General features: G+C 37.6%; 1 protein-coding gene across 4 annotated transcripts in view; it reads left to right on the top strand.

Moving 5' to 3' along the window:
• The window catches only part of PCCA (propionyl-CoA carboxylase subunit alpha), a 465,712-nt gene that overhangs the window by 183,606 nt on the left and 259,961 nt on the right, over positions 1 to 22,145 (top strand). For all 4 annotated transcript variants that reach the window (XR_003094961.1, XR_003094962.1, XM_025208618.1 and 1 more), the window contains exons 12-14: positions 14,692 to 14,835; positions 16,012 to 16,086; positions 21,434 to 21,502. Coding sequence is in view for 2 of the 4 variants with exons in the window: in XM_025208618.1 (XP_025064403.1) it covers positions 14,692 to 14,835; positions 16,012 to 16,086; positions 21,434 to 21,502 (288 nt within the window). In the remaining 2 variants the exon portion in view is untranslated. The remainder of the gene's footprint in view (positions 1 to 14,691; positions 14,836 to 16,011; positions 16,087 to 21,433; positions 21,503 to 22,145) is intronic.

Below are 22,145 nucleotides of genomic sequence, written 5' to 3'. Positions count from 1 at the left end.
AAAAGACTTGTACACAGGAGTAACTTTACATGTTGGAGTATTCCCTGCTGAAGTTAATAGGTCTAATCACCTGAGTTAGCCTATGTACACAGTCTTTGCAGGAATGAGCTCTTTCACAGCACTCAGAAGTGAGCTTTCAATGCTTTGCTCTTTGTTACACTTGACCTAAAGACCTTGCAAGAGGTCACAGTTAAGTGCCACTTCACAGTAAGTGACTAGCCACTGTGCTTTGATATTTTTCCCTTTTGGCCACCGAAATTTCCTCTTATTTTTCATGCTTTGGTGACAGTTTGTTAAATTGCACTAATAAGGTGATTAAACTACACATGCATGTCAGAAATAGCAACACTGGCAATCTGAATACTGTTTCAAGTCATGGAGAAAAAAAGCTAGTCAACAACAAAGCATAACGTTGGATTGGAAATGATTGTTTAGTAGCTGAACTATCAAGATGTTATAGCATTGCATTTAAAAAAACCCTCAATCCAACCTTTCATTGGTTAGGCTTCCCCTCTAGCTGTGATAACACAACAGAATGGTAATCCAAGTTGGGTATCATTTTCAAAGATATGAAAAAACATAACTTGTCAAATCTCACAAATTATGTTGCTTCATATTTTTGTAAATGATTGAATTTTATCATGATATGATTTTTTTCTCACAATCTTTGTATTAGTTAAAGTAATTTAACTAATAAAGTAGCTTTCCCTTCTTTCCCTTACGTCATATAATGATATCAAGGGGTCAGGGCTTTGCAGTTTATTTTCTGTGTCTTAAAGGGACCAAAATGTGAAGTGACAGATATAATAGCCATTAATTCATTTTCGGCTGCTTTTTACTTAGGGCCAAGTTCTGACCGCTGCTTGTGCAGGTCTGCAGTGATGGTGAAAGGAACTCCCCATCCTTCCATTTTTGACCTTCATAAAGGCTGGGGAGACATGTAGTTTATATGCTCAATTATCTGCTCCCTTAGGGGGAAGATAAGTGCAGAGAAGCTTGGATCACAACCCCTTTTCCCTCCCTTCAGTGGGTGACTTCATCCAATACAGTTGCTTCCCTTATTCCTGTATCAAGGTATGGGGTAAGCTCTGTTAGGGTTTTACCTTTCCAGTGTCTGTACTATAGGCTTTGAATTCCAGTCACAGTTTCTCCTATATCTGATTTAGTAAAAAAATGATAAAAATTAACAGCTAAACCATTTAACATGTGTGTTAAAATGTTAGTAAACTTCCTGTTGCCTCAGTACACAGTCTTTATATTTATACCCAGTTTCTGCAGTCTCATAATTTTTCAGACATTTCAGGTAAAGCTTCTGACGGGTTGCTATAATTTTGTTTATGTCCTAAGAAAATTTATAAAATGATCCATGCTTTATCTGATTCCAGCAGTTGGCCACATGCCTAAATCCCCTCCTTTGCTACACTGGTGGATCCCAAATAAGTGTTTGGGTAAATGTGATCAGCCCAACACCTTTGGGATCAATTCTCCCCTAATTTTTTTTTAAACATTGTCTCTTTCTGTAGTTTTCAGTAATATGCAATGGTAAAACCTGTCCAGTTCCTCATCATCAAAGTTATTCAGTTGTAGAACAAGCCACATGTGCAGTAAGAAAACTTATACAATGGAAGAAATACCATCTTTAGAAATGTCAAATACTTCTCATCAAATATTGTTTAAGCAGTTTGAGAGGTCCTCTCTAATAGTAGCCTCACTCCTTCCAACTCTTAGGAAATTTACTAACCTTAAATTATAATACTTATGTACATTCTTTAATTCCTCTATCCATCTTCACTGTGTATTGCCTCTAATTAGCATTTCAGTTTGAAGCTGGAGAGTAGTAATTTTCTTGCTTTTTCTCTAAGCTTTCCCAATTGATCTGTCACTTTTCCTAACTCTCAAACTTTAGTTTCTGTTCCACTAACAGATATGTAACTAGCATCTAGTTTTTACTCCCTTCTATTAAGATCCAAACATAGACACTCTAATGAAGCTTCTCCAGATTTAACTTTAGATTCAGGAGAGCCTCCAGATGTCTCTATATGTGTATTCACTCTAACTGATATATGCTTCAGGATCCTGCGCCTTTATCTTGGATGTACTGGTGAAGGCTTGCAAGTGGCTCTGCTCTCTTTGTGAACTTGTGTAGAGTTTCATGTGGTTGCAGGTTACCAATAGGAAGTGCTCTTGGGGACTGGGCACACATCAGACGCATCGTTTTGCCTTTTAGAATCATCCAAATGCATCCTTACTAAAAGGATGTGCAGTTTCCTCTTCATTTCATATAGTAATTGTGAACTTGGGAATCATATCAGAACACATTTACCTCAGAATCAGTCCTAGCCTTCAGTAAACTTTGCACAAGCTAACAATATTGTGCCTGATCCTGATGCCATTCTGACCGCCTCTGTTCCCCATTCATCCTGTTTTTTCATGCTGAGAAACCTGAAGTTTGCCGAATGGAATTTACCCCAGTCACGTTGTTTGCTGCTTGTAATTTTTTTTGTTGCCTTTCGGATCTTCAGGAAGATTTCCTTTTACCTTGCAAATCATAAACAAGCAGAAAAAGTTAAAGGATGCTCACTTCTGTGCCAACTGCCGCAAATACAGTATGAAATTAGAAAGCCAAATGCGGGTGAATTAAGTCTATGATTTCTATTATATTGTACAAGATTTGATTGTTATAGATATTTTACTCTCCCTTCTTCAAAGATTCAGGGAAAGTGATTTATTCTATGCTCTCAGTAAAGTTTTCTTTCCATCTAACTTTTCTGCCATCTTTCATAAGGCTGCTTAGTAGCAGAACACTTTGAAAGGAACTGAGATCAACTAATCGTGTTACCAAATAAGTAATTTTTGCTACCAGTCAGAAAAAACGTACAGGCTTAGATGCTTGCCATACCGTCTGTGAGAGCTTCCTGTGTGTTTTCATTTAATGCGCATTTGGAATAGTTTTCAGGCAGTTACCACTGTTAGAATTGTTGAGGCAGACCAGATGTCACATATTTGATCCTTTATAGCCACTTGAGGAGTGAGTTGGTTTGTGTTGCTTAGTTGTCATCGCCACAATAAAAGGTAGTCATAAACAAAAGTAGCTTAGAACCTGCTTTGAAATAAATGAAAAGCAAAATCTCACAGATCAATAACCTTCCTAGCTTGAGAGCTGTATCAAAACCCGCTTATCCTGGCAGCGTATTCATAATGATTGCTTTCTTGCTTTACGAACATTTCAGCTGGTATGTTTCTTTTTGGCTTTAGATACAGATAGTAAAGTTTGCAAATAAAGAATGTAATATAAAGGTGTGCAGTATGAGTGAGATTCTTTTAAATGCCAATCAGTTGAGGAGGGCATATGTAGGTATCAAAATGCTTTAGAAGTAATCGTTCATAGTATTTCAGATTTAGAAGCATAACTTTGATTTATCAAAACTATATTATGGGACTATCCATTGTATAATGAGCAGGGATCCTGATTTTCTCTGATTTAAAAAAAAAAAAAAAAATCCCCGATTTTCTTTTGGATTTAAAAAAGTATCCCGAAATCCACATTTTTCTGTGATTTTAAAATGAAACACCATATATATATATGGCTGGCATTTCATTTTAATCACAGAAGAATGTGGATTTTGAGTTACTTTTTTAAATCCAAAAATTGGGAATTTTTTTATCAGAGAAAACCAGGAGCCCTGATAATGAGTTATTTCAAACAAATTTGTATGTTTAATTGGGGAATTTAGTACAAGCTGCTTGGAGTCCAGCACATTTGTTTGTTGTCTGAATTAATTTGTATAAACTGGACTCAGAATATATTTCTTAGCTCATGAAAAGTGCTTGTCATGATCTCTTGCAACAGTTCTCATTAATATTTTTATAACATCCACTTCTAATTTTCTCTTTAGGAAAAAAGAGGAGATTATAGATCATTAATGTAGCAGGTTTTTAAAAGGCTTATTTGCTGGAAGAAAATTACATGCCTGTGTGTGTTTGTATTAGGGTATCCACATTTATTATAACATGGTCCTTAACCACTATATGTGTAAGCATATGTTTTCAAATTTAATAGAGAATGTAAGGTGCAAACCCTGGGATTATTGTGCACTAAGCATCTGTAACATGCTTCAAACATTGACCAGCAGCAAAATTCTTGTTCATCCTCTTTAAAGACTCCTTACTAGTATGAACAACTTCTGAAAAATGTTACGTTGTAGAAATATGGTAATGTGTGCTACTAGCAACAATAAATGCAAAACATAATGGCTGCAGTTTTCAGGGTGGATTTGATTTAAATCGGATAGATTTAATCATGATTTAAATCACTGGTCAGGAAGCCTTGATTTAATCATTGTTTTCTACAGAAAGTGCATTCTTGTTGTCGGATATCCTTTATTCATTTAATATCTTGAAACTGTGCACTTTTAGAGAAAGGTAAGGGCTTGACTGTGTGTACACAAACTTGCAGAGGGACAATACGGCTGATGGGTGGGTAATCAGGTCTTTTATCTCTCATCTCCATGTACAGCTGTTAAGAAGGATGTTATCTCTGGAGATGACAAACTCTCCCTATGCCTGAAGAAGGGCGTTTGTGCCTGAAAGCTTGCAAAGAACAATTTTTCCAACTATTTACTTGGTCTAATAAAAGATATCACATCTACCCAAAGAACCTTGTCTGCCTATGATCTCTGGAGACACAAATCCACAGTTTGAGAACTGAAACTAAATATCACAGAGATGCTTAATGGGCTCTCTTTAGACTGAGCACTGAGTCCCTTTGGGTAGAATGGTTTTCTTTAATCTTTACTGATTTATAGAGGAGCCTCTGGGAACCCCATAAGATTGGGCCCCTAATATAGTCCATGGCCAATTGTGACCTATTTATAAAACTTTTTTAAAAAGGTTACATAAATATATTTTCTCAAAGTTATAAATCCATGATGATATCTTTGAACTTTAACATATCTTTAATTAAAACTATCTTTGTATTAAAAAGCCTTGCTAAAATCAAGGTATGTGGTCTACCTGCATCCACAGAGCTAGTCATGCCATCATAGAAGGCAGTCGGGGTGGTCAGGCATGACTTGCCCTTGGTGAATCCATGCTGACTGTTTTTAATCATCATCATCTCCTCCAAGTGTTTTGAAATGGATTACTTGAGAATGTGCTCTATGATTTTTCCAGGGACTGAGGTGTGGCTTACTGGTCTTGTTGTTCCCTGGATCCACTTTTTTCCCTTTCTTAAATATGGGCACTATGTTTGCCCTCTTCTAATCACCTGGGACCTATCCTGATCGCCATGAGTTTTCAAAGATGATGGCCAGTGACTGCAATCACATCAGCCATCTCCCTCAACCCTTGGGTGCATCCCATCTGGGCCCATGGACTTGTATATGTCCAGCTTTTCTAAATAGTCCTTAACCTGCTTTTTTTTGCCACTGTTGGCTGCTCACCTCCTCCCCAAACTGTGCTGTTAGGTGCACTAGTCTGGGAGGTGACCTTGCCTGCGAAGACTGAGTTGAAAAAGGCATTGAGCACTTTAGCCTTTTCTACATCCTCTGTTACAAAGTTTCCTCCCCCATTCAGTAAGGACCCACACTTTTCTTGATCCTCTTCTTGCTACCGACATACTTGTAGAAACCCTTCTCATTTACCCTTCATGTCCCTTGATAGCTACAACTCCAATTGCACTTTGGCCTTCCTGTCTTCATCCCTGTGTGCCCAAGCAAGGCTTTTATACTCCTCCCTAGTTATTTGTCCAAGTTTCCACTTCTTATAAGCTTCCTTTTTGTGATTTAGTTTACTGAAGAGTCTCCTGATAAGCCAAGCTGGTCTTCTGCCACACTTGCTAGTTTTCTGTACATTGGGATGGTTTATTCCTGCACTCTCAGTAAGGCTTCTTTAAAGTACAGCCAGCTGTCCTGGACTCCTCTCCCCATCAGACTGTCTTCCCTGGGGATACTTCCAATGAGTTTCCTGAGTGAGTTGAAGTCTGCTTTTCTGAAGTCCAGGGTCCTTACTCTGCTGCTCTCCATCCTTCTTTTCCTCAAGATCCTGAACTCAGTCTTGTGATCACTGCTGTCCAAGTTGCCATCTACTAGTACATACCCACCAATTCATCCCTGCTTGTGAGCAGCAGGTCAAGAAGAGCATGGCCCCTAGTTGGCTGCTCCAGCACTTGCACCAGGAATTTGTCCCCAACACTGTCCAAAAACTTCCTGGATTTCCTGCACACTGCTGTATTGCCCTCCCAGCAAATGTCAGGGCGATTGAATTCCCCCATGAGAACCGGGGCTTGTGATCAGGAAAGTTTGCTAGCTGTTTGAAGAAAGCCTCATCTACCACTTCTTCCTGGTCTGCTAGTCTATAGCAGACACCCACTATAACATCACCCTTGTTGCACTCACCTCTAACCTTAACTCAGAAACTTTCAGCAGGCCTGTCTCCAGTATCATACTGGAGCTCTGAGCAATCATATGACTATTTTACATAAAGTGCAACTCTTCTTCCTCTTCTTCCCTGCCTGTCCTTCCTGAACAGTTTGTTACCTATCCATGATAGTGGTCCAGTCATTCGAGCTATCCCACCAAGTCTCTGTTATTCTAATCATGTCATAGTTCTGTGACTGTACAAGGACTTGCAAATCTTCTTGCTTGTTTCCCAGGCTCTGTGCATTCATGTATAGGGACCTAAGGTAACTAGTTGCTTGCCCTGACTTTTCGGGAGGTATGAGAATACTTCCCCTGTTGCCTCCCTCCTGCTTGCTCTTCCTCTGGGTCTCTCACTTCCCCACTTACCTCAGGGCTTTGGTCTCCATACCCTGACAAACCTAGTTTAAAGTCCTCCTCATTAGGTTAGTGAGCCTGTCTGCAAAGATGCTCTTCCCTCTCTTCATCAGGTGGATCCCATCTCTTACCAGCAATCCGTCTCCTTGGAACAACATCCCATGGTTGAAGAAGCCAAACCCTGCTGGTGCCACCACCTGTGCAGCCAGGTATTGATCTTCAAGATCCTGCTCAGGCCCTTTCCCTTGACTTGAGGGATCAAAGAGAACACGACCTGAGCCCCAGACCCTTTTACCCTTGTACCCAGAGCCCTGTAGTATCATCGGTGTGCACATGGATGAGCAGTGTGGGGTAGTAGTCAGATAGTCAGATGAGTCTCAGTAATTCCTCCAGGACATCTTGGATCTGGGCTCCAGGCATGCAGCAGACTTCCAAAGACAACAGGTTAGGTTGGCAAATGGTTCCCTCTGTCCCCTGCAGAAGGGAGTCTCCAACCACCACCACCCGTTATTTCATCTTGGTTGTGGTTGTCATGATCCTTCCCATTTTGGTGAGGTCTGGCCTGTCCTCCTTCACCAATGGAATGTACTCTTCCCTCTCTGTTGCTAGGGCTGCATATCTGTTCTCCAGGCAAACTTCTGCAGGTGGAGGTGAAGATTTCTGCTTGCTGCCAGTGGTTACAAGCTTCAAACTTCCACCCTCCTCACACCACGCTGAAAGACTCTCCTCCTCAAAAGGTTGGGGGGAAGCAAAATAACTTGTGAACTTGAAAACCTGAAAACCAATAACTTGAAACCTGTGAACTGCCTGCAAACTGATTACCCTGTTTGCTGGCTCCCTGGTCACTCAGGGAGTCTCCTTTTATACCCTGCTGGTTCTGGACTGGCTCCACCCCCTCATTAGGGCTTCTGTCAGGCCAGGCAACAATCACTCGGCAATTACTAAGCCAGCAATACTCCAACCTTCTCAGAGCACACACCCCAAGTGCACACAGCCCACTAAACAAACACTCAGGAACTCCAAGGCACAGGCAACTTTGGATCACTTACGTTCCCTGGGCAGGATCTGGTGCTTGCCTTTTTTTTCCCTTTCCTCCTCTTGCTCCCAGCAAACTGCCTGTAAACTGCTTACCCTATTTGCAGCCCCTCTTTGCTGGTTCCTTGCTACATTATAGTTTTGATTTATAAAACAAGAGGAACCCATCTGAAGACTTCAGCTGTTCTAAATTGCCATAGCTTCATTGAAATCATTTATATTAGGAGAAGATCACAGATTCACAGTTTAGGCTGGAAGGGACCTTGTGAGATAATCGGGTCCAGGCTCCCCCTGCTTTGGGTGGGAAAGACTACTGGGGCTAAATAACCCCAGCAAGGTGTGTCCAGTCTCCTTTTGAAGATCTCTAGGATAGGTGCTTGCACCACCCCTGCTGGGAGTCTATTCCAGAGTCTGGTCACATGAACCATGAAGAAATTTTTCCATACATCCAGTTTGAAACCTCCTTTTAGGAGTTTATGACCATTGCATGTGATTTTCCCCTGGGGTGCTTTGGTGAATAGTTGTTCACCTAGCCCTTGATATTCTCCCCTGATATATTTATAAGCTGCCACCAAATCCCCTGAAATCTTCTCCTTTCCAGGCTGGACAGCCCTTTCCTCGTATGGCTTGCTCTTCAGGCCTCTAATCATATGAGTGGCTCTTCTCTGGACTCTCTCAAGCTTCTCCACAGCCTTCTTGAAGTGTGGCATCCAGAACTGGACACAGTATTCTAACTTCAGCCTCACCAATGACTAGTAGAGCAGGAGAATAACTTCCTTAGTTTTGCTTGAGCTGCATCGGTTGATACATGCCAGCGTATTGTTTGCTCTGCTAACCGTATATCACACTGGTGGCTCATTCATTTTGTGGTCAATAATGACCCCTTTTTGGGTGTGCTGCTAGCTAATGTAGCACCATTGAGCTTGTAAGTTTGTTGCAGATTTTTTTCCTCCTCTGATGGAGCACTTTACATTTCTCATTGTTGAACAGCATCTGGTTCTGGTCCACCCATCTAACTAATTTGTCTAGGTCTGCCTGGATTGTCAGCCTACCCCGATGCATGGCCATACTTCCCCACAGCTTGGTGTCATTGGTGAACTTTGCCAGTGTGCTTTTCACCTCTACATCCAGATTATTGATGAAGATGTGGAAAAGCACTGGTCCAAGTACTGAACCGTGGGGAACCCCACTGGCTACCTTCCGCCAGGTTGACACAGATCTGGCTGTTAGTACTCTCTGGGTCTGACCCTGCATCCAGTTTCCCACCCATTTAACTGTGGAATTGTTGAGCCCATAGTCCTCTAGTTTTACCTTGAGAGCCTTTTGGGACACCAAGTAAAAGGCCTTCCTAAAGTCCAAATAAATGACGTCAACCTCATCTCCCTTATCCAGGTGGTGAGTAACTTGGTTGTAGAAGGAGATAAGGTTAGTCAGACATGACCTACTCGTGATATCATGCTGGTTGTTGTTCAGAATGTTGCCTTCTTCTAGCTTATCACATGTGGACTCCTTGAGAAATTTTGGGGGGATTTTTCCTGGGATTGAGGTCAGGCTGATTGGCCTGTGGTTCCCTGGGCCCCCTCTCCTCCTCTTCTTGAAGAAGGGCACAGCATTGGCCCTCTTCCAGTCATGTGGACCTCTCCTGAGTGCCACGAATTCTCAAAGAGGTTTGCCAGCGGTCATCTGATGACTTTGGCTAGTTCAATCAGGACTCTTGGATGAAGTCCATCTGGTCCTGCTGACTTATAGATATCTAGCCTCTCTAGCTGTTCTTTCACCAGCTCTACATTGACTGTTGGTAGGTGATCATCCCTACTGTGACTATTCTGTGTCATATTTGCATTCGGCGGACTATCACTCTTAGACTGGTGGAATACAGATGTGAAGTACTCATTTAGGAGTTCAGTTTTCTATTTGGTGTCGGTGATCAGATGTCCAGATGCACTGAGCAGTGGTGCCATGTTTTCACTGATTTTCCTCCTGTTACCTATGTAATTGAATTCAAATGATAGTAATAGATCCATAAATTCAAATGATCCGTGATTCAATGATCCATTGAATTCAGATAATAGAAATAGAGGCTCTAACCCTAAGTTCCTCTGACAAATACTAAAATAAAATCTGAAAGAAACAGCAACCTTTATCTTATGATAATACTGTGTAGCCTGGCAATACAAAGAATTGCTTGCATTCTCATTTACTGTGTACATCACACCAAATAATATGTTCTTCTTCAGATACTTCCTGAAAGACTGGTTTTTTGCCATGTGTTGTGAAGGCCCAGATTTGGTTTTCTGTGAATCATGGAAGCATATTCTAAAAGAAAGAACTCTTTCACTGGAGATGCTTTATTAGTTATCTGCTTTTTTAATACTGAGGGGAGGTCTAGCTGAAGTGTCTTGGGTTATCTCAGCTCTGGCAACGAAGTTATGACCTCACATAGCTATTTTCAGTATGTTACCTAGTTCATCAGCTGCTGTAGATGGGCATAGTTCTATTGAACCCATATTGGTTTAAACCATCTGATGAGCTGATCCTCACACTACTACCCTTTAACTTATTAAGGCATTTTGAGATACATTTTGTATGAAAGGTGCCATGTGTTTAAAAAAAAAAAAAAAGCTGCATTTCAAGAAGTGTAACACTATAGATGAGACCAAGTCTCAAAAGCAACTGCATAAAAGTAGCATGAACAGTCAGGACACTTATATACATAACTGTAGAAATGCAGAAGGATCTCTATTTCTCCAAAATAGAAGGCATAAGTTACTGAAAGAAAAGCACCAGTAGATTTGGTAATTATTAGTCCATGATATATTCTGTAAAATTGTGTTTTTGGCTAGTGAAAATATGTTATGGTATCAAGGAGACTCTAGAGGGTAAGGGGTAAATCATATGATTTTTTAAAACTGTGCCTTATGTTTAAAGTTTGATTGTAAAAGGACATATGACATGGTAGGAAGAATGGTACGTGCTATTTTTCTTAGCCCACTGAACTTCAGGCTTTTGTGGCTGCTGGTGTTCTGTTCAAACACTTCATTTAACTTGCCTGGAACTTCATATATTTGAACACACAGCATGGGTGTGGTGTACTAGAGAATGTTTACTGATGGGGCAAGCATCCTCTTAGACAAATGAAAAAGTTTATGCCCTGAAAATATGGCATTATGGGTAAGGGGAGCTACCATTAGTATTCCAGCTCTTCACTGGAATTGTTCATAAAAGTTACTGATTGTTTCTGACTGCTGTCTAGGTTCTGTTTAATTGGGTCCTAAGGGGATTGAGGTAGGTGCAGTTTGGGTGCCAGAGCAGTTGACCAGAAACTAATTTTGCCATGAGAATCCATGGTCTGCTGCTTGTTGGTTTGTAATTTTGGCCAGGACACTTTATCTCTTTGTGTCTGCTTTCCCATCTGCAAACTGGCACTGTGTTGCCCACCTTTTCTCCCCATAGGAGATGTGAAGTATGTCAGTGCACTTGTTGTCTCTGAGGGACAGATTGCTGCGATTCCTCCTCTTCAGCTACCTGAAAACTACTTCTCCTTTATTGCCACTGGTGGGTACAATATGCAACCTTTTGTGGAGAGAGACATAAAAATAGAGAGACTAAGTAACAACCTCAGATATATATAGGTCCTGGAATTGGGAAATAAGTGAAACTTCTTAAGCAGATGCATTTCATACTTCACTAGGTGGAAGTGAGAGCTTATTTCTCACTGCGAATAGCTTATGGTGAAATTTGCTGTATTGACAGTAAATCTAGTGTCTTGGGTGGGTATATATGTTGAATGTTCATTGTTGACAAATATATTTTCTTGTCCTGCTGATAATGAGGTCATTTGCTTTGTTATACCTATCACCTGTAGATTATTGAGGCCATATCTAATTTTACTGTTTGTGTTAAGGGCAGAGATGATGTGGTAAATAATATTTATGTGAGAGTAGGAAAATTCACACCAGTACCTCTTGCCTCATTGACTGAAGTTTCACTGGAGATATCCAAGTGTGGCCTTGGGCTAAAACAGCTGATCACTGTGAAATGTGATATAACTCCTTTCATGAGTCTATTTAAATAAGCTTTATTACAAAAAAACCCCCTAAAGCTTTGATTTAGCAGCCTTGATATGAGGAGGAAGTGAGGAGAGAAAGGAGTAAAATTGGTAGGGGAAAATTTAAAAAGAAGGTAAGCATATTACAAGCAGGAAATCAGAATAGAATTCTGAAAAGGAGAGAATAAAAGTTAAATAATTTAAGGGACAAAAACAAAAAAGAGAAAATATTACATTAAAGGAGAAATTCTCTTTAAAAACAAGCTACCAAACAATAAAAACTCCAGTACAAAACTAATTGTCATTTAGTGAATAACCATACACCTGTACGAGGCCCTTCCAGTGCTAGAAAAAAAAAGATATATCAGCTTTCTATTTGCTGGCCAGTTGCATAGTATGGAACTCTCCCCAACAAAGATAGGAGACTTAAGTTCAGATACTGCAGTGGATCCTTGCAGCCTCTCAGAATTTGCAGGGTCAGGGTCATAATTTGTTGGACAGAATAGAGTAGTTCCATTTTATTTGTAATGTACTTTTGGATTGTGTGCATCAAAATCTGTATAATGCTATTTTTTCCAATAAACAGAAATGCCAAATACTGAAACAAAAGGTTCGTTAACTATTTTAAACTGAGACATTTAATTAACTTAAAATGTAGAAGATGCATCTCAATTTCCCATCTTACCTTAGTGATTTATATTTTGGAGATCTTACAGGGGCTTTTAATTTGATAAAAGAATATTTAATGATACATTACTAATAACATAAAGTATCTAAATAATGCCCAATACGTATGTATGTATAATGAGAGTTTGCTTGCCATATTGTGTTAAGAAATACCATTTTCAGTACAAACACAAAGGGAGTATTTTGAAACAACATATGATAATATTGACCAAGTCAAAGATCTTTATTGAAGGGTAGACTGAATAAATGTTTGTGAGTCTTAAGAACCAAACAACAAAAATATTTTTTCTTTCCAGAAACATTCCATCCTATTTTGATCATCAACATTAAAGCAGAAATTCACAATGAAGCTAGTGTATCTGGAAGGCCGATTGTAATCCAAGAAAAATAATGATATAGTTAAGTAGCAAAAATCCCTTTTGTATAAAGGAAATGTCAGATTGTAATTATTTTTGAGTATTATAATTTTAAACGTGTTCAAAAGTGGAAGGTATATTTTTAATATTAAAATTTTTAACTGAGGGAACAAATGTTGTTGCCTAAATAATTGAGACATGATAACTAACTTTTTTAATAAAATCAAGTTTTAATAGAAATTGAATTGCTTCAATTTAACACTGCAGGGTAGATACTGAATTGTTTCATAAATTCTCCAAATACTGTTATTAAGTTTGACATACTGGAGAGTATCATATGTTAGGTAAAATCAAGATTGAATCCCAAAGGTACATCCTTAAACTGCATAATCAGATTCCCATTTCAATGTCACACTTATCCTTCAAAGAATAGGTGCTTAGTTCAGTGATGATTTGTCATTAAAATTATGTCAAAACGTCTTAAAATGTTGTTGAAACTATAAACAAACTCACAGCACACACAGGGCTAATTATGGATGCCATCTGTTTATTTTTACAAAGCTATTTTTTTAAAGACCACTACATCTTCTCATTCTGATAAGACATAAGATTATTATAATGACTAAATGTTTTCATTCAATTAGTGTACTTGAAGTAAGGAAGACAACTGGTTTGTTCACTGACCTTTTCCTGTGTCATAAAATGTATGTAATATGACATCTTATGATAGAGAAACCATTGGGAAGTGGATTTCTTAAGATATTTGACTCCTACAACAAAACCATTTTATAATAAGAATGACAGTTCTGTCATCATTTTTGCCTGAGAAGTTTTAACATTCTCAATGTGTGTACTACATGGTAATAAATTGTGTATCTTAAGTTGTGTGCATTTGGTAGGGACATAACCAGTCTTATGTTGCTTTTATTTCACAACTTGCTCCAAAATGACTAGTTACAGTTTGCTGTAAAAACCAATAAGCCTCTTTAGTACATGTCTGCATATTGTACGTGGGTCTATGTGTTTGCTTGTCCACAAATACATGCTTTAGTGTGAACAATGGGTATTCCCATGACAGCATCATCCAAAGCCGTTAGCTGCAATTTGCTGAGAGAGCAGAGTGACTCTACTGGTCCAGCCCAGCTATTGTGCATGCTAAGCATTACACAGATAAGTCTGGAGGGGAAAAAAACTGAAGGATCCATCTGCTCATTTCTGCTACACTGCGCTGATGTAAGATTACGCTAATCTGGTTACTTGTCAGGACAGGTTAGTGAAAGCAGGCGAATGGGTGAGATTTAGGGTAGACTAGTTCTATGGAAAATCATAAGCTGCTCCTGTACATGCCATGTTAAGTGTAGCAGAATAGGTTGATCATCAGCTAGTTTGAAGATTTCAATTAAAATGTGATCTATTGGTAGTTTAAAAATATGAGCCCTCTTAAAAAAAACAAAAACAACCCCCCCTAAAAATCTTGTAAACAAACAAAAACTAACACATTTTGCAACAACTTAAATGTTAAAAGAAAAAACCGTTTCTGTGTTCTCTACAGTTTTGCTTTTACGTTTTGTATTCGTTATCATGTTTTGCTAATTTATTTAGCAAGATGGTTATTGTTGAGCATGGGTACAGTCTTCTCTTTTCTTCTCTTGCATCAGGGGAAAAAACCTTAAAGTTGACAATTATTCTCTGCCCCATTTTGGCTTGTATTATTTTCATTTGTCTGTTACTTGTTTATGGTGTTTTTTGGTTGTTTTTGTTACCTACTGATTGACAGTTCTTGACCTTGCAGGTTGAACATCCCGTAACAGAATGCATTACCGGGCTGGACCTAGTCCAAGAAATGATCCGTGTTGCTAAGGGTTACCCTCTCAGGCACAAACAAGCTGATATTCCCATCAATGGCTGGGCAGTTGAATGTCGAGTTTATGCTGAGGTAAAATCAGTGGTAATGGATGGAAGATTGGGTGGTTGTTTGTAGAACACATAATACTCAGGTGTAGATGGACACCAAGGTGAGATCAAGGTTTATAACCTGAGCTTGATTGACTGTATGTAATACAGTGAAAAGAAGTGTTGTGTAGAATTTTTATTCCATATTTTAAAAGGAGAAATAAACCCCAAATTATTTCCATATACATTTTTAGAGGAAACTAGATCTCTTGTAGTAAGACAAACAAATGGTTGTAATTTCAAAGGAAGTTTACTCTGAATTTTCAGTCGCATATGATGTTTTGGCTGTATTTTGCTTACTGTTAGACTATTAATTAGTATATCATTTTTGCTTACCTCAATATTTCACTTGTTTCTTTTTAGTGTGAAAAGATATTTGGCTAAAATATTGTAAGCCAGCAAACTTTTTATGGTACTAATCCATTTGATACTTGGTAAAGAGTTCATGAAGAACGTTAGATCTTTTCCAGCTACATTTGTTTCATAGGTTAAACTTTGAAACAGAATCCAGAATTTATAAGTGGTTGTTTACATTTGTGTTATGACTCCCTATAATAGCAATAAATATTCTCGAGCATGGCTAAGATATGGTATCTAAACACAGAAACTGTTTTGCCACAAGTATATTGTCCATTTGCTACAGAATTCAATATCTTGATAAGTCTGCAGTGATATTATATTATAGAGAGATTTGGAAAGAAACGAAAGTAATTTGACTTCCATGGGGAATTGGGTGCCTGTGAGAGCTGCCCTTCATGTCTTTAAAGATCTACTTTCTGCCCTCCCTCTGATTCCCCTCTTATTCCTCTGTATCCCCTCCCAAACCAAAAAAATGGGTAATGGGGATGAGGAATGAAGATTCAATATCTTTTATATCTTAATGAAATAGTTTGAGTATTTATGAGGTAGGACTACTTTTTCCCTGGTTTAATAACTGTCCTACAGGAGATGAGATTTAAAAGAAAATTTCCAATTTGTTGTTGGAAAAAAGAAAAGCATAGCCCAAAATAAGGGATTTTGAAAATAAAAAACATCAGTCTTAAGCAGAAAAGGTAAAAGCTATTAATTTTCCAACTTTTTAATTTTTTTCTGTGTGTTTCTCTCCTTGTGTGCTTATCTCTGTAAATTAATTTTTTCTTATATTTGAACTTTATTTCAGGATCCCTATAAATCTTTTGGCCTGCCATCTATTGGTAAACTGTCGCAGTACCAAGAACCATTGCATGTGCCCAATGTAAGTAATAGGGTCTGAGTTTTCATACATACACAGCACTATGGATCTCATTTACTTTGTTGGGAGTTGCAGCTGCTTGGCAGCTTTCAAAATTGGGCCCCTAGCTTTTATTTTTTATTGCTGTCACTTTTAAGGAGCTCATGCTATTCATTTCTGCTCATTTAGATTAAAGTACAAAAAATACAGTGCTAAATTTGATATGAACATTTTATCCCAAATGCACATCAAACTAAACTACAAAATGTTGTTCTGTTGAAGTATTCTTGGATTTTATTTCTTGAAGTGTAACCCTTTCAAACAAGGCTTAGATTTAAATATCCTGTAGAGCAAATAGGATAATCAAATGTTGAATGAACGCTTTAACTGCAAAGAACTGTAGACTATACTGGAGAAGACAGACAGAGAAACTCTACTACTTGTTCTGCTTCATAGCCTTTAAAGAGCAAATGCTATTTGCTACAGTTGAAGAAAAGTGATTATTATACATTGCACTTTGTAGTCTAACTATGCAGAATGGCTGTTTAACAAACAGTTTTGTGCTGCATGAAAAGAACAAGGACATCGCCTTTCTGTATAATCAAGGTAGTCAACGTATTAAGTGCATATATATATATGACACTGTGTCGGCTAGTGGAATGACAAGGCTGTACCATCTGTGAATATGACTTATTCTGATTACTTGCATGGAAAACAGTGGAGGATTACAGGAGGAATCCTAAATTTGGTGATGTTATTGGATATATGATTTATTTCACTTCTTAAATTGTTTTTGCTCATATGCTTTCTAAAGGGACCTGACCCTTTCTGGTTGCCAAGGCTTCATGCTGTGTTCAAAGCCTGAAAGCAGAAAAAATTGTAAAGGCTTAACAGGCATTATGTGACATTAAGTAGAAGATAAGAAAAATGAGTATCATAGGATGTATCCAAACTTTTTTAATGAAACAAAGACTGTATTAAATAAGAATTTATAATGATTACTCTAGTGGTTGTTAGAAGTTTTCACCATGTTGTAATAGCTAACAGGATGTCAAACATTTTGCCCTTGCAAGTTTTTGCAATTTGCAATTTTCCAAACGTGAGACCTGTTGAAAGTACAAGTGATAATGGACAAACTCTACCCCCTACAGTCTTTGTCCCACCAAATCTTTCTTCAATTAATGCTGCAGCAGGAGTTTTATGTAATAACATTTGCGCTTGTGAGCCATCCATACAAAGAAAAAACAATTAAAATGCCTTAAATGTTCTGCTTACTGCTGTTATTTGCTTGTGTGAATGTTGCATGTCAGCTAAATGGACCACGGAATAGATAAAGTGATTGGGTGCAAGAGAGTGCACACTAAGCTTTGTCTATCATTATTGCTGGGAGCAATCAAATTGATGCCAGCAGGACAGTAGACGCGTTGACAGCTGTAATTATGTATCTCCATGGTGATCACTTTTGGCCTGTCATGGAGGCCCACGAGTCCCCTCCCTTGCAAGCATTTAATCAGATTGGGCTGTCACTTGTCAGGTAGACAGGGCGGGCTGGGAGTTGTGCTTAGGGGGAGAGGTGAATTGAAAATGAAGGGTGGGAGATGCCTGATAGCTTCACGTGGTCCATCATGGTACTGAAGAAAGAAATTTTAATTATGCTGGAGGCTTCAGAGCAATGGTTTGAGGAGCTCATACAGAGTGGCTGTGCTGTTTTCTTTCTGTTTACTCCTATTGTCTTATTAAAATTACAACAGCTATTTTCATTGGAAAACCATGTTTTGGCTATTTCTTCTTTTATAAGAACAGATAATCTTCAATACCCAAAATTAATTTGCCTTCTGAGAATGCAACTGATTTAAGAGCAAAAATTGATTTTATTGAAAAAAATTAATATTTCATTGAAGCTGTTGATCTCTTTTCATTTCTTTAATAAACACTTGTTTTCAGAATTTAATAAGTTGTCTGTAAAAATTGGCCCCAAGCTGAAATTTGGCATAACAGTCTCAGCCTAGGAGTAGAGCTTTCCAAATAAGATTTAAATTGGTTTGTCTATTTTTGTTTTCAGGTTAGAGGAGTTAAGTTTTTCAGTGACATAAATGTGTGTTTGGGGATGAGAACTTAAGGAGATTAGAAAAACAGGGGCCATGGAGGCACCAACATTTATTTGATGTTGTACACTAAAAATTAATCTATTGGCTTTAATATATTTTTAAGAATTTGCATCTGTTAGTTTAGAATTGATTATTAGTGTATATGTAGGCTTAAAAATTATAGTGATGCTAAAAAGAGGTAGTTGCAAAAAAGCAAGTATCAAGATAGCAAGTATACAAATTTACTGTTCATGTTCAGTGTAGGAAATACGTTCCTTTGCACCTGGCATACACCTGAAGAGTCAGCACCATTCTTGGCTAATAGGATCAACAATCCATTCTCTTATGCTCCCCAAGATTGGTCCCTTAAGTCCTGATACTGTTTAAAACAAACAAACAACACCTCCCTCCCCCTCCCCCCCCCGCCAAAAAAAAAATTGTGCTTGATCAGAAGCCTATGTTCATAAAGCAGTGGGAGCTCATGGACCTGCAGCTTATCGTAGGATTGGAAATAATAGGTTTTTTTCCAGAGCACCTAACACTGTAGCATAATAATGCACAATGGCACCAGAGTACAGCACTATTATAGCTGTTTTGGTTTATAACACCATTGATTTTAGGGCTAGTAAAAGATCTTGAACTGTATATTCTGTTTAGTTTTCATTTTTGCTGAGACAGGGAAACATTAAGTAAAAGTAATGCAGATGCTCTAATAAGAGCTATTATTATCTGTCAATCTTAAATGCATTACAGGAAAGATCTTTTGAATTAAGCTGACTTTTTTAATCTAATTTTCACTAAGTTTGGTTACCCTTTATTTGGTCACTTAGCCACTGTTATTGTACTTCTGAAAAATCTACGTGCAACAAGGGTAACTGAAATTGTAAATATATTTCTTTTCTAAAGTAGGTTTGTTGTTTTAATTTAATTTGCCTGCTTTTGTTTTATGAAGATTACATTTTGGAAGGGATAGTAACTTTTATTATTTATAATGGGACCTCAGATAATTTGCATAATTTTATGAAATTATACAGTAATTTTTAAAGAACTTATTATTTTTGCACTTAGTATTCCTTCAGTATACTGCCCTTTTAAATGTAGTATAGAGTATGTGTATACATATTGTGTGTGTACACATGGCATGTGTATTGATCATACCTAATATATATATACACCTTCATTTATACTCTAACACCACATGGTGTTTATATATCACTTGTCATTTCCAAAACACCATAGAGATATCAAATAATACTTACAGTAGTCTTGTGATGATATATATATATATATATATAGAGAGAGAGAGAGAGAGAGAGAGAGAGAGATAGAGATATATAGATATATATGTCTTGTGTGTGTGTGTGTGTGTGTGTGTGTATATATATCTCTCTCTCTGTATATCTCACAAGACTACTGTAAGTATTAATTACTTGATATCTCTATGGTGTTTTGGAAATGACAAGTCATAGATAAATCCCATGCGGTGTTAGAGTATAAATGAAGGCATATACATTTCTATTGTTTACATGTCTATATATACTGTACAGAAAAGCAATGTACCATGTGCAACAAATGTGTACTATAAGTAAGAGGAACTTAATTCACTTTTATTTGAATGTGTGAATAAATTCGCTTAGATATTTATATATAGATACCTATATATAGATCTATATCTGTGTGTGTGTGTGTGTGTGTGTGTGTGTGTGTGTGTGTGTGTGTTAAAGGAGGGGGGATAGAGTGGAAGCTCCAAGCATGGGAATCAGGAAGTAATTTTCTTGTTTCTGTGTTACCTTGCTTTGCCTAAATTACTTTCTCATCTGTAAAATGGGGATAATAATGTCCTTCCTCCCTTAGAGTTGTGCTAAGAGGTCTGATTCATTGCATCTAAAACACCTTGAAGTTTGTTGTAAAAAAGGTTCTATAGAATTGCAGCAGCAAATGTTTTAGACATATAAGAATGTTTATATAATTAGAATATTTAAAAAGTATATTATTATGTAATAAAACCCTGCCAGAATGTAGTTTGCAGTGAAGAAACAGAATAAATCTATTTAGAGTATCTTTTATGTCATTTGGATAATAAAGTCATCATCATGCCCTCATGTGGATTCTGTAGACAAGAGGTTTTACATATGGTCCCTTGATAATTGCCTAAATTAAAATATTAAAGGCCTAACAGCCGTTGTGTTGACCTTTTTCTGCCTTGCTGCAGACAGATGAGCTGCTGTTTATTAGAAAGGTTGCTTCCCACAGGTGAAGATTTAAGTGAGTTTCTAGGCTGCTTCTCTCCCACCTTTTTTACATTGTAGTATATCAAAGCCCTACTGTTCCAATAGTTTTGATCAGATTCTTCTATCCTGAAGATGTGGGATGCATTTATCACTCTTGAATTATTTGGATTAGGGTGTTTTTTTAAATGCTTCAAATTTCAAAGCTCAACAGCAACAATTTAATAAATATTTATTTCCCAGATATTGCTCATTTAAAAAGTTTTAGATGGCTAACCTCAATGCCACACTGATGAAATCAAACTGAGAGATGAAAACACGAATCAGCAATATAGTAACTTGTTGGTTGGTTAACAGCAATCAGTTTCTTCAAAAGAATTTTTTGAACTTGTGCTGTTTTTTTCCATGGAATTTGCAGAATCAGATCTTTAATTGGGACAGTGTCCTTACAAAGCAAAGCCATGGAAAAAGCTGGGTAAACATTAAAGCCTCAGGGGAACAGAAGCAACAGAAAAAAATGTTTTACAGTGGAGAGGGTGAGGCAGAAATGGAAAGTGTTACCGACATGAAAGCCACAAGACCAGTATTCCTATAGAGCTGATAAGCAGAGTTCCAAAGTTCCTGCAACTTAGTTATGTCCCCCCTGGGACCCTCAAAAGGGTGACAAGGGGCTACAAGGAATGTGATTGCATACATACTTAGAAAGGATGTGATTACAAGGGGTATCTTTCATGCCGGGTGTCAGTTGGAGGACTAATTACAACTGTATTTTATTACAATGATTAAGTCAGAGTTGGAAGTATTAGGAGTTCAAATTTAGAGTTTTATAACACAATATAAATTACTAAGTTTAAGGTTGCATTTGTATTTTCTTTGAAGGAGTACAAAAACATTTTACATACAAGAGAGATGGTGTTTCAGCTTTCTGTGAAAAAGAATGTTTTAATTTATCCTGTGAGATTTCTCATGTTTAAAAGTGCCAGATATATTTTCAGATACAGAATGCAGTGTTCTTCAGTGTAAAATTATTAAATTATTTTTGTACCTTTTTTGAAGGTACGTGTTGACAGCGGCATACAGCAAGGAAGTGATATTAGCATTTATTATGATCCCATGATCTCAAAAGTAAGTTGATTGTTTTTATTATGTTCAAAAACTATAAAATACTTATTTTAGATATACTTTTTTTAAATGAAACGAATTTTTATGTTTCATGATGAGCCAGTATTTCAAAGCTGCTGGAAGTGATATGCCTAGAGGGAACATGAAAGAGTTTAGAAGCGGGTGGGTGAAAGAGGAAACTTAATACATCAGATCTAAATAGAAATTCATTTACCCTTTTGACATGTTTTCCATGATTATTCTTGCTATGTTTTCTGATTACCAAAAGCATTTTAATTTAAACAAGGGCCTGCAGTCTTAGACTTACGTGTTTTTAGTAGTTTTTTTTCTGCTTGATCTTCTGGTGCACTTTCAGGTCTGTAATCCCCAACAAAATATCTGTGTTAATTAGGAGTTAAGGTTGAGAGTACCTATCATTAATTTAGTGCTATTAGGAAATTATATTTAGTGTGTTGGACAGTAAAAACTTATGTAAAAACCAAACATTTGTAAGGATGGAAATTAATTATGGGATGGAAATCAATTTATGAGAGAACCAAACATTTATAAGAATGAAAATTACAGCCAGAGTTCTTGTTACTACTTGAACTTGTGTTTCTCTAAAAAGAACAGAAATGTGGGTCTAGGTACTTCTGAGTTGGACAAG

The sequence above is a fragment of the Alligator sinensis genome, unplaced genomic scaffold (genome assembly GCF_000455745.1).
Source record: "Alligator sinensis unplaced genomic scaffold, ASM45574v1 scaffold744_1, whole genome shotgun sequence".
In the NCBI taxonomy this organism is placed as follows: Eukaryota; Metazoa; Chordata; order Crocodylia; family Alligatoridae; genus Alligator; species Alligator sinensis.
Note: the sequence above shows the minus strand (reverse complement) of the source record. Positions and strands in the feature narration are given on the sequence as shown.